Genomic DNA, 13,885 nt, shown 5'->3' on the forward strand with positions numbered 1-13,885 from the left:
CAAATGGCCCGCGGGCCGGACTTTGGACATGCCTGACCTAATGTGTCCTACGACTGACAGCAGCAGAGCAATAGTTAAGAAATTGGTTTTATGTCAGCTATCATGAATTATGCTTTCCACTCATTGGAAGCTGTAAAGAAGAAGAAAAAGTTGCAAAGTTTCTCTTTTTGTTCAGTAACATATCTTCCAATATTTGAAGACCTGTCTCAGAGAAGGGGTCAACCTATTTTCCAAAGCATCTGAAGGCAGGACAAGAAGCAACGGGTGGAAATGTATCAAGGAGTGATCCTACCTAGAACTAAGAGAAATTTCCTGATAGAGAGAACAATTAATCAGTGGAGTGGCTTGCCTCCAGAAGATGTGGGTGCTCCATCACTGGAAGTTTTCAAGAAGAGATTGGACAACCATTCATCCAGTATGGTATAAGGTTTCCTGCTTGAGCAGGGGGTTGGACTAGAAGACCTCTAAGGTCCCTTCCAACTTTATTATTCTGTTAAGGATCTCACCAATGGAACAAGGAATTAAGGGAATCACTTATGTTACAGCATCATTGAACATCCAAAATTTGCAAAGACTTAGGATGTCAATAGATGTCACTAATGCCATGGCAAATTCCCACACAAGGTGAGAAGAACTGATGCAATCTTCTTCAACCATGATGCCTTGCAGAAGTATAGAATTCAATTCCCATAATTCTAAAGGCCATGAAAAGAAATATTGTATACCAAGTTGTTTCCCAAAGCTTTTCTTTTTCTGTTTTTCTTTTGGACTGCAGAAAAGAAAAGATTTAGGATTTGAATTTCCTCCTTCCTATTTATAATTGGCATTTGGCATTTCAATGTTTGTTTTGCATTAGTGCATGTAATATAAAATGTAAACACAAGCCTGTTTTATACTAAATAAAGATTAGCAGAAATATTTATCAAAACCAAGAAGTGAAATAGGAATTTTTCAGTTACAGTAAAATCATACACACAGGGTTAACCCACACATAGCGCAAAGAAATCATGTTTAATCTTACTAAATAAGCTACTGTTCCCTCAAGACAGTAAGCTATCAACAAGGAAGGACTATGTTCTCAGAACATGCTAAGCCAAAATTAAACATACCACATTATAGCTATTGTGTGATATGTCAATCCAGCCCCAGTATGGATTATAGGATCTATCAGGATAACATTTAGGAATCTGCTCTAATATGAAGCAGAATTAGGGTTAAGGTAAGTTTGAGGTCTTGAGCTGGCTCCAGTTTGCACTGTTCTAAATAGGTTTGCTAAAAAATGAGACCCATTCAGTTCAACAACGTTGAGTTCATTAATTAATATTAAGAATGGCAGCCTTAACCTTCCCCTCTCCCGTGCAGTTGAATTAAAAGCTCATTGTATAGCACTGAAATAAATGCATGTCATGTACATAGTGCATTCACATGAGAACAAACACTTTAACCCATTTGCAGAATGAAGTTCAGACATCCTCTTTCCCCAATTGTAATCCTCCTATGTAAGTCACAGATTCTTCTATAGGTAGTATTTGTTTAGTGACCACCATTGGGATCGGCAACTCAGTGATTAAGTGAAGCAGTCACTAAGTGAAATCGCAACCGTTCTTATGGTCTTACTTCAGTTTTTCTTTGCTTTACAGACCTGTGAAGTTTGTAATTGGGAAGACTGGTCATAAAGTTGTTGGTTTTTTCCATCACCATCTTAACGTCAGTCATTTACTTGTATTTGTTTTCTTTACCTACTCAAAAAAGAAAGCTTTTAAGGGCAAACACATAAGGAAAAAGGGCCTTCCGCTATGCTCATGAGTATTCATTACACAGTAGTTCCATTTATCTCTTCTCTATTTGCAGTGTTGGTGTTGCTTGCTATGTTGCAGTAGCTGGATACCTTGCCTGTGTCTTGATGGCCCTTCTTTGTATTCCTTCCCAGACAAAGCCACAGTCCAAGAGAAGTGAAGCACAACAGGGTGAGTGCCTGCCACATCTGAGCTTTAAGGAGGGAGGGGGGAAACCTAAACCATTTCAGCCTGAAACTGTGAACTAAAACCATTTGGGGTCTGTGAGTATCCTTTAAATTAAGCTAGGGTTGCCTTCCTTTTCAACTTCATGGTTTAGGGAATTGCAGCTTAATCCCAAGGAAGGTGGGAGTGTGATTGCTTTGTTTTGCTCCCAGGGAAAAGAAATACTGTCTTTAATCTATTGCAATCCTTAACTGACTGGTAGATATACTGTACGTGTGAACAGTGTCATGCTAAAGTATTTACCCCAGCAGTACTCCCTTGAGTTGGTGTCCTTCACACATTGCCTACTAAAAAAAGGATATGATTTCTTTGTTTCTTCATCCCAGCAGCCCGTGGGTGATTTCTGGATGTGATCTGAATCTGCTTGAGAATGTAATGCAGTCTCATTTGAATATCTGCAGCTGATTCTCATAAATTATCTCAAGACTATTTTATGACTAAATGCAGATTCGAGCCTGGAATGGCCTTTTTTTTCCTCCCTGCCTTTGTTTGTTTGTTTGTTTGTGTGTGTGTGTGTGTGTGTGTGTGTGTTTTAAGCTTGCTTTACCAACCTTCTCAAAGAAAGGTTGTGAAAAACTCAACGACCTTAGTTTTGTGACCTTGAGTCACAGTAAAGACTTGCCCTAATAAAGATTTTAAAATTAGTAACCTCCTGCTTTTTCATCATATGACATAATATATAGAAATAAAAATAGAGCTATTGAATATTGGCTTGATATCTAGCTTGTACTGTGTGTAGGAAAGTAGAGGGAAGTAAGGAAGAATAGAAGATAAAGGCTATCATGAACTTATTTAAAGAGAAAAATAGAATGGATTCATTCTAGGGCAGGGATCCCTAATTCCCAGTCCATGCAAGCGGTGGGCAAGTGCTTGAGTGTACGAAGCTCCATTTGTGCAAACGGTGGACACACGCAAAATCATCCCCCCTCCCCCCCCGTTGCCCCTGCCACCACTGCTGATCTGTTACTCCAAGAAGCCATACTCTGACCAACTGACTACATAAAATGTATAAAAGCAGGTAAGAAGTGAAACAAGACACTTCAACTGATGATGTTACCTAGACAGGTGACAAAATGTTCGGAAGCTAAACAAGCTCAGAGAACAAACCACTGCCAACCTCCTGGATTTGTTTCCATCCATTGTTTCTTACCCTTACTTCAGATGTTTTGGAGAATAGGTTGACCTCTTCTTTGTGGCTGCCCCTCAAATATTGAAACACTGTTAGTCAGTGGTGGGATTCAGATATGTGTACAACCTGTTCTCTTAATGGATGCCACTTCCAGAAGTCCATTCTGGACCTGGTCAACAAAAAATTAGCTATCGGTTCTGCCAAAATGGTGCGAACCGGCCAAATCCCACCACTGCCCCTAGTCCTTCTTTTCATTAAACTAGACATACCCAATTCCTGCCATTTTTCTTCCTATTTTTTAGCCTCCAGTCCCCTAATCATATTTGATGCTTTTCTCTGCACTCTTTCTAAAGTCTCAACATCTACTACTATGTATTATGTACTATATATTACAACATCTACAATTATGTGGCACATAATTGCCCATATAATTAGAAAACATTTTATATTTTTTCTTTCAAAGACATACCTTTATCTGCAGAATATAGCCTATTTTATCTTTTTTCCCCCCTAGGAACATCCCAGCCCAGTAGTGTTTTTAGCCTCCAAGAAATTATTCGCCTGTTGACACTTCCGGGAGTAATGGATGTTTTCTTAATCAAAGTTCTTTCAGTATTTCCTACAGGTGAGTGTGCTATGACTTTTTGAATAACATCTTTCAATCAGATATGATTTGAAGGGTAAGGGAGTAGGTTACTAATATCTTCTGTGAGGCTGTCTCAGAAAAAAATATATTTAGCTGTCAGTGTTATAATGTGACATAGTTACTGGGCCATTTAACACATGATGACCGTCACTTTGCCATCTAGGCAATTGTTTTGAGATTACATCTAAGATTTCCTCTACTGTACCTTTTTCAGCTAGGCTCCATCTGCCAGTTAGGCTCCATCAGAATACTTTGGGTTTCAGGGGATGAAATTGAACTGTAGTTTGAAGAAGTGGTTTGTTCTTGTTAGGAGAAATGAGAACTGTTGTGGCTCTGCATTGTATGTTCCAACATATTGTAGGAAGACATCACCCCCTCCCCATAGAAAGAAATATTTTGGGGAATATTAAAAAGGCAGAATATTATATTTCCCCAAAGGAATACTAGAGAAAATCCTAGGCAGAAACCACAACCCCCCAAATTTCTCTGTCCAAAGCAGAAACCAATTCTGTAGAAATGCAGATTTGATAATCCTTTCAGAAAGACTGGAGCCAGGAAGCTTGGAGCTGATGGGATTAGAAAGACAAAGACCCCTAGAACCAGCAACCCCTCGCCCCAAAATCCAACACAGGACATAGCCATCAGCCACAGCCACAGAGAAGCAGGACATGACCTTTAGGACAGAATAGGATTAATCCACCACCATTAGATTACCAGAGGGCACACTGAACCTCAGGTTAAAGTTCATGCCACAGGAACAGAAACAAATCCAAACATAAAAGCCCAAAAATGTATAAAAACCCACCACTCCCAACACCATGTGGTCAGCTGCCCCAGAGCCACATGCTGTTGTGGTTCTGCTCTTCAATAAACAAGAACCTTCTTTCTAAAGCAATCTTCATTTTGTTTATTCCCGGCTTGGACTGGACCCTGATGAAGATTTTTCTTTCAACAATACAATTGGCTGCCATTGGAATTTTAGCTTGTTTTGAATGTGGCAGTCTTAAGTTCAGTTTTTGTAGAGCAGTGGTTCTCAACTTTTTCTTCACCATGGACCCCCTTTAAACACCTTTTGTGGCCATGGTCCATGGCCATGGTCCACCAAGACTTAAGATTTAAATCATAACATTTCTTCAAGCCTTTGTGTGGACCCCCTGCGTTGACATCCACAGACCACAGGTTGAGAACCACTGCTGTAGAGCATTTAGGAAGATGAGCTTGAGAGAAATAGGCAGGAATTGTTAAATAAACAGTCCTGGGAAGAGAAGGGAGGTAAAGCAAAATCAGACATGCAAAATATTGTTTTATACTTGGTAAAGTATAGTTGATTTTTCCAGTGGAGTCTATTTCTGGAGCTAGTCTACATCAAAGGGTTGACATCAATCTTGCAAGCCTCATTGTGCTTTTCCTTGTTTGTTTCCCTCAAGCTCATTTTCCTGATTCTCTCCAGTTTCAACACTAAAAATAAGATCAGTAAAACAGCTAAAGAATCCAGGCATGGACTGGATTTATACACTGAATTAAACCATGCTGTGTTTTCTACATCGTAACTCCCAATTGCTGAGTTCATACAACATGCTAAATCCAAATTAAACAAGCCATAATATAGCTTGCTGCACTCCCAACCATTGTAGATTATATTGGATTAGACTGTATAACGATCTAGTTCAATATGCAGTAGCTTTCTGTTATGAAAATATGAAAAAAAGAAGAGTCAGGCTATTTTGACTCCACTGAATTTCAAGGCGGAGTTTGATTTACCCACCATCTATTTTGTGAATATAATGGTGCATCAGTATTGGAATTAGGAACTTGAGATCCAGAAACAAATGGCAGGATTGGAAGATTTCCAATAAGAAAATTGCACAGCTGAAAGCCTAATCTAGGTCAAGACTAATAGCTCTTTGTTAAGAAAAAGGCTGAGAAATCATAACAGTGGAGTTTAAACTTACCCCATTAATGTAAAAGATTCTTTGACACAAAAAAATCCTTTTTTCCTGTTTCAGCCTTCATTCCTTTAGTATTTTTTGTAATGGAGTCAGTTCCCCAGAATGTTTAAACTTACCCCATTAATGTAAAAGATTCTTTGACACAAAAAAATCCTTTTTTCCTGTTTCAGCCTTCATTCCTTTAGTATTTTTTGTAATGGAGTCAGTTCCCCAGATGTTTAAGGATTATGCTGTTAAACATTTTTCCTGAATCTATGGGGGTGGGGTTCTGTGCAAAGGTGATCCAGTATGGTGAGATTTTAGGAACAAGATCTAACCTTACAGTCAGAATTTGTATGGTTATCTGTTAATACATATTGCAAGTTGTAGGAAGTATCTTCAGAGAAACATTGTCCTATATTTTCATGTATTTGCTCCATTCATATAATTATTCAATAATGGTAACATGCAAAGTTCTTAAATTAGAGTGATGCTTTTATTTATATTGTAAACAAAGCTACAATATACATAATGACCCAGCCCCGTTATTTACAGTATTCTGTCTAAATTGGGTTATTTTGGCATATATCGTGAATTTCCTGGACAAATGTGATATTTCCCACTGGGCTGGGGATTTTTTAAAAAGGTAATAACCCTAAAGGAAACCATTTTAGAAAGCATGATTCTGTTAAATACAAACTCTGCTGTTGTGCACATTTCCCTCAAAATGAATGTTTTTCTTCATATTCAGAGCAAATGCACACGAGAAGAGGGACCGTCCATACTATATTTAATGAGAATACAACTTAGAAGCATTGGGTTCTTATGTTCCAGAAAAGGACATGGCATTTGGAATGTGAGAGATGCTTAAAAACATGTATCAAATGCAGAGGTTTCAGAAAGACTAAAAGGGAAAGGCGTATTGGAGTCCATGCTTTGTGTAGATTAAATCCTTGATTAAGGTTTTCTTAAGGCTGAGAAAAGTAGAATCTGCCTGGGATACAAAGGCATCTGCACCTCTGTATCCTAGACAAAGTAGGCAGGGATAAAAGTGACAGATATGTGGTCTGTTCCCTCTCTTCAGCATCTACAAATTGGGGAGTAAAACATCCTCTCTTTCTATCATCACTACCTATCCCCTACTGTAGCATTATTATTGTAGCTCTGATGGTATAATAATCAAATAAAGGGGTCAAGGTTGCTTCTTCATTCCATTGTAGGGCCACAGAAACTTTATAGAACGTATGGCTTAAATTCGTAGAAAAAAAGTAGTATTCATTGTAACTGGGTAGCTTCATTCCATCATGCCTACATTGCAACTTGCGCATGTTATTAAGGCAGGGGATGATGCATTCCAAGACATTGAGCACAGAGTGAAATGGCTGTACAGAGTAGCAACTAACCACCGAAAGAGAGGGGTGGGCCAGGCACTGCAGCCAATCGGAGCTGGGGATGATGCTAAATTGAATGAAGCATGGTAGACCAACCACTTGAAAGGGCTGAAAACTGCTCAGGATAGAGAGTGATACTTTTGAAGTAGAGCTTCAGATCTACAACAAGTCCGAGAACAAGTGCATTTGTAATGGGCTTGGGAGTAGATGGAGGACATTGTTGTCTCTTCCTGAACTCAAGAATGGTAGGTAGCCTATAGTAGTTATAGGGCAAGTAGAAAATGTAAACTGGGTCCATGATCAAATGGCACAACAGGTAACAACCCCTGTCAAATTTTGCTGATTAAAAAAAAAAAAAAACCTAAACAGGGTTGGGCCTGGATAATACTTAGATGGTAGACTACAAGAACATTTCACAGGGCTATAGACTAATATGAAATGGTAATCAGTTCCATATTGTGGCTAAGAAAACTATCTGAAAGACAGCAGTAATTTGGAAGATTAAATCTCTAGTCCCTGTCACTGACTCAGATTGGATTCTGCAACAGAACAGAACCGAATTCAAGCAATAACATGGACATTTTATCTGTTTATACTTTTATGCACTAATGAAGAAGGAAGTTTTCTTTAGAACAGGCTAGTTAAGACTCCTCTAGATATTCCCAATAAACTAACCTTCAGTGAGATTGTTCTGATTCTGCCTCATTAAAAACTGCAATAACAATTTCCTGATTATCCTAAAATAAGGATTTTGGTTTTTGTTTTAACCCTAGGAGTGTTCCTAATTATGCTTTCCATCATATCCATTGATTTCTTTGGTCTGGAAGTTGCTCATGCTGGGTATTTGATGTCCTACAGTGGAATCCTTCAAATGGTAATACAATGGGCATTGACAGCCAGTCCTCATATTCTTTTATTAGATAATATAGAAATAAGAAAATGCAGTCCATATATTTATAGAAAAAAGAAAATGCAGCTTCAGTATGTGGTATTATTTTTAGTGTATGTGCATCCATACATCTGTGTTTGTGTTTGTGTGTGTGTGTGTGTGTGTGTGTCAGTATGCATTGATAAATTTAATTTTAGATATATAGATATGTAGCTATATACATCATCAAAGCTATGATTGCACTTTGGGTGGTGGCCTCATCCTGTCAAATGCTCTACTATGTTTTCTCCTGGGATAGAGTCACACATTGCTGGAAGCAAGGATGTTTGTGCTTGAGTCAAACCTTATTTGAGCTATTTGTATTATTCCGAGACTGTGGGGTGGTCCTGGGCTGTCTGGTCCTCATCTCCCACCAACTTGTCGGTATCATTATGTATGCATTGGAGAAGAATATCTGAGGCACCTATTCCCATCCCTGATACAGAGACCTATAGCCAGGCCAGGATTCAGGAGGTGGGGAGGGAGATATTCCTAAAACTTGCCCTAATTGAGTTACTTTTGTGGATATCTGATGTGATTTTCCCTGTATATTTCTGCAATGGTAAGCAAGAGTAATGGCTTTGCATATTGCTAGCATAACCTCTTATTACCAGGAAGCCAAGGAAGTTGGTTTGGACTTTTCTTTTTCCAAAAACCACCTCCCAAGTAACTTCTAAAAGGAAGGAGAACTTTCAGCTTCAAATAGCTCATGGATATTTGCTGTTTAATATGTTGCTGGGAGCAGACAAGCCTGGGAGGATTTTTCAGATACAGTGTTCTAGATCCCAACTCATCAATAATAGGAGAAAAAAAACATATCTTTGTTTTATCATGCAAGTTTTAATTTTAGTTTCTTAAAATGCAGCATTAACAAAAATTAGTTATGAAAGTTGTCAAATTAGCCTTTGGGCTAAGTCTGGCTATGAAGCATACCTCAATCGCAGTAAACTCTTGCTTCTACTAAAATGATTTCTGTTTTAATATCTTTTTGCCTTAGAATCGCACAGCTCCATTTTACGTTTCGAATAGTTTGCTGTCATTTGTCAGCTACAAAGGTTGGGAAGGTTAAAGAGGCAGGGAATTTCCAAGGCCTGTAACTGGATAAGTGCTGATTAATGTGATGCATTAACAGACGCCTCCGCCCCTGTACTGTATGTTTATCACACAGAAGAATAATTTTCAGTGATCTTTATCTCTCTGCCGTTTATGCAGAGCACTGATTGCTTTTGTCTTAGTGCGAAGCAAAATGAATTTTACCTATTTTATTTAGAGATCAGTGGAGAACTTATTTTTCTCCCCCTTCCCATGTGCAAGCCTGGTCCTGCAAATGGCTTTCTTTTGTAAGCCTTAGGGAAGAAAGTTGGCTGATTTTGACCCTGAAACATAGAAAACAAAACTGCCCTATTTGCTTTAAACCTCTCTCTCTCTCTCTCTCTCTCTCTCTCTCTCTCTCTCTCTCTCTCTCTCTCTCTCTCTCTCTCGTGTGTGTGTGTGTGTGTGTGTGTGTGTGTGTGTGTGTGTGTGTGTGCAGAACAAAATAGCGTGGTGATATGGAAACTCAAACAGACACACGCCCATTGTGTATGAGAAGGAAGGAGGCATCTGCTGTAGTGGGAAGGGAACACCATTTGTTTGTCTGCTCTCATAGCACACATTCCACACTAAGAACAAACCGGGAGGGGATGTTATGCTCCTTTGGGAAAAAAAAGTTCCCCCATTCAAGAGGTTTTGCCTCTGCTCTTTAACATGCCAAAGTCTTTTCCTTCTTCCTAGAGAGGAAAAAAAAGAAATATATCATTTTCTACAGCTTTGAACCATTTGTTCTTACATCTTTTCTCCTTCAATAGCATTTATCTTCACTGTGCTTTTAATCTAGCGGTTGTGAGAACCCTCCCACAGACCACAACATCCTTCCGAGGCCAACAGGGACCCTCTCCTCATTTGTTTGGAAATTGCTCAAAAATAAGTCCCTCTGAACAATGCTTAAGGTCACTTCTTAGCCAGTGAAGTTTTACGCACACAATCAATGAAAATGTCTTCAAAATGATGAAAAATCTATCTGTAGTTAATTGGGCAAGACATGTTTGTTTTTAATAATAATTATCAAAATGATTTTTATTGTTTTTAGTTATGTCTTGCCCCAAACTTAGAAACTCACAAAAAGATGTGATACACCAAATTCATATTGGCTTGTCTTTCTCCCCTAACCCCCAACAGTTTTATAAACAAACTACACTCCCTTATCTCAATGTGTACTTGTTTAATAATTTCACAATTTATGGCAGCTTTTTCCATCCTATTTCTACCTAAAAACCCCTACAAGTGAGAGTTTGCACAAAGCTCATAATGTTAGCAAGTGAATAGTGACTTTCATTTAGAAGGGCTTTATCAGGAGATGATGTAAAACTAAACTATAGGCATTTAATCCTAGGGAATATCCCAGCGCATTCCCTAGAAGACAGCTGCAATGCCTTTTCCTCTTTCCCTGCACCTTCCCAATTTAGTCCCATGTCCTTTCAATGACTTTGTACTTCTTTAAGTACGACACATGACGAATCCCCCAAGACTGAGTGCAGAATTCATCTTTGAAAAAAATCTTCCATCTGTCCTTTAGCCAATCGTTGTCTACTTGCATTTATAGCAGATTGCCCTGGCCGAGATTGAAGGATCTTCTCCAGTTAGTTATCCAGTTTTGTGTGGTAATACCAAAACATATGTTCTGCTACTTCAAAAGATGCACCATCCCACCCTTGTTGTAATATCCATACATTGTATAATCCTTTTTCAACTAGCCAGATTGGTCTTTTGATTAAAAACACTTCTGGCATCTTTGGATGGTTGGATGACTCAGCTTCCCAGATACTTAGACTGAGGAGCTTAGACTGAGGAGATTGTTGAAAGACATTTTTTCCTTAATTTTAATTCCTGCTTTAAAAGAATCTTCTCAATCTATGGAGATTCTCAATCATTCAGGTCATGGTTGTCACAAAGGTGTCTTTTCAAAAGGTAGCTGGACTTTCTTTGTTTTTTCTTTGAAGACAAAACAAAGAAATCAAAGAAAGTCCAATTGCCTTTTGAAAAAGCTCCTTTGTGACAAACTCAGTCACCTCTAAAAGTTGGGGTTGGGTTTATGAGTAAAGTAAACCTAGTGAACAGGTGAGACGAAAGAAAATATAATCAGGTAATCAGAATTTCTCCAAAATAACATAAGGGGGTTGTGGGAGTGACCTTTTTTCGAAAGGATTAATAAAAACAGTTCTAACTTGAAGTAAATCAATTGTGACATTCTCAGTGTGTAAAATGACCAAAGTTGGAATTGTTCACAACACACGGTTAAATGATAGGAATGTAGGCAGCCTGATTTTATTTGTTTGCTTGCTTGTTTGTTTATCAAATTTATATAATTGCCCATCTCATTAAAAATGATTCTGGGTAGTATACAACTATTAAATAAAACAATGAATATGTAAAAATAATCCTTATTTAAAATATAAAACCAGAACACAGGAGAGAGTGAGTATTAATTGCAATGATGAACTACCTTAAAATATCACCAGTGCCCTGGGAGCTCCAGGTTGGATGACATATATAATTATTAGTGGTTGTGCTTGAATAATCCAGGAAAAAAGATTAATTATAAAATTAGGAGTTTCTTTTTTCTACAGAGGAGATCCCAGGAAATATAATAACCATATCTAAAATGTATTCAGAAGGCACATCCAAATCAATGAATCTGATCAATGAATTAATAAAAGTTTATATTTATAGTAGGAACAAACTTGACATAATATTAAAAAGTGGTCTTGCAGTTGGAGTGTGTGTGTGTCTGTGTTTTTGTGTGTGTGTACACCAATATACTATATATTAACATACAAAGAGTAATATATAGTAATGGAACTTACTGTATGACATTTCCACTTTGCTACCTTTTCTACTATAGCCAAATCTTTCAAGTTCACATAAAAAGGAAAGAAAAGAAATGTAAAAAAAAAAAAGAACTCTTAACTAATCTGATCCTTTGTATGTCTGCTTATCCTCTTGTCAATGTCATCCTTACTAAATCCAGCCAGTGTTGATTTAGGACCTACTAGGTGCAGCTTAGAAGGTAAGAGAAAGGATGAGGTAGACTTTCCTTCTAACAGTAGTGGAGAAATGACAGCTCACAAGCTCTGTACAGCTGCACCACTGCAAAAAGAAAAATGTTTTCTGGGTTATAGAGCAGTCGAGCTAGAAATAAATTAAAACAATCTCTGCTCAGTACAGGAATCCAGATCAAACTATCCCTGGCAGATGTTTATCTTGCCTCTGCTGGAAAAGAGACTCGCCACCTCTTTTACTATTAAGAAAGGTGTTGTTTTTTTTTAATTGAATCAGAATTTCCCTCTTGATATCTTCAATCCATTATTTAGTGTCCTACATGCAGTATCAAGACAGAACAAGCATTGACCTCCTTCTATGTGACATCTTTTCGGGTATCTAAAAATGCTCTCATATCCCTTTTCTGTTGTCTTTTCTCAAGACCAAACATGCCCAGCTTCTTGAAACTCTCTTTCTAGGACTTAAGTCTAGCCTCGTTTCCCTCCCCCCCCCCCAAACATCCTTGTTGCCTTTTTCAGAAGTTTGTGTAGTTTGAATACTTCTTTAAATACATTGTTTAACACAGTATCTAAGGTGGGGTTGAATGACACAAAGTTCTGTAGCAGGATCCATGTTCTCTGTTGCCTCAGAGGACTTAACAGTTTCAAGTTACAGATCACTGGAATAACATTAGAAGAAGCATCTTGACAATAAAACTGTAAGCAGTGAAAATAGCACTGCTTCATCAGATGCAATATAAAATGTCCAATCTAAGTAATAGTATTGACTCATAAAAATATACTGTTAGTAATCAGTCAATTTGGATGTCAAATAACCATTAATCATACTGTGCTGCACCTTAGAGTTGCAGAATTTAAATATCCTAAGAATCATTAATAAAGTTGGACAAAACTTGCTTTTTTGTCATTATTTTACTTAGTCTTTTGATTTGGCTAGGAAAAAAGAAATCTTGCTGTGTACATGTGTACATGTCAACAACCTCCTCCACTTTATTTTTAGAAACATTTTCAGTCTTGTGGAATTGAAAAGGACTGTTTGCAATGCAACATTTTGCTTTTGATTACGCTGTTTTTAGCTTTGGGATTCCTGGTATATGCTATTGAACCTTTCTCTTGTCTTTGCAGTTCTTTATGGCCAAATTCAGAACTAAATGAATGGTGTCCGTTAATATTGGCTGCTGCTTTTCTACTGACTTCAGTAGACCCATATTGCGTTTTATTTGCTTGTGCATTCTTGTAGATATCTGACAAAAATGACCCACTCCATCAGCAGTTTTGGGTTCTGTGTTGTAATCTTTGGAGTAATACTGAGTCTTGTGATACTATTAAACTTAAAATTAACCTTAATATTGATTTCTTGTACTGGAGTTCTTAAAGTCCAGTACAGTTTGGTGTATGATAGCTATGTCATGCTTTTTTTCAGTTTTCAGTTGTATGAATACGACTTTTTTTGAAGGCAGAAAAATTATTTAGAGATTATTTGTTAAGTGCATTGAGGTACTTCCCAAGACTGGCTTCCTTCCAAAAAAGGAGATTAAACTTTATCTCCACTGTGTACTTTTCTGCTTTAAGATCTGAAAATATCAGCTGGATTTATGGCACAGTTGCTATTGTTAATGGTGCATGAAAGGAAGAAAGACAGTTTTCACTCTTTGAATTACTTTGTTGGGAGTTTCCAATTAAATATTTCCCCTGCAGATTCAGAGGCTTATATGGCTTTGAAGGAGGACAAAGACAAAGTTGTT

At 37.7% G+C, this 13,885-nt stretch overlaps 1 protein-coding gene across 1 annotated transcript in view; it reads left to right on the plus strand.

Moving 5' to 3' along the window:
* The window catches only part of SLC22A18 (solute carrier family 22 member 18), a gene marked incomplete at its 5' end in the record, with an annotated part of 65,040 nt that overhangs the window by 31,256 nt on the left and 19,899 nt on the right, over positions 1-13,885 (plus strand). The window contains 3 exons of the mRNA XM_015822065.1: positions 1,852-1,967; positions 3,665-3,775; positions 7,889-7,989. Of these exons, the coding sequence (XP_015677551.1) occupies positions 1,852-1,967; positions 3,665-3,775; positions 7,889-7,989 (328 nt within the window). The remainder of the gene's footprint in view (positions 1-1,851; positions 1,968-3,664; positions 3,776-7,888; positions 7,990-13,885) is intronic.

The sequence above is a fragment of the Protobothrops mucrosquamatus genome, unplaced genomic scaffold (assembly GCF_001527695.2).
Source record: "Protobothrops mucrosquamatus isolate PMUCROS unplaced genomic scaffold, P.Mucros_1.0 scaffold1454, whole genome shotgun sequence".
NCBI classification, from domain to species: domain Eukaryota; kingdom Metazoa; phylum Chordata; class Lepidosauria; order Squamata; family Viperidae; genus Protobothrops; species Protobothrops mucrosquamatus.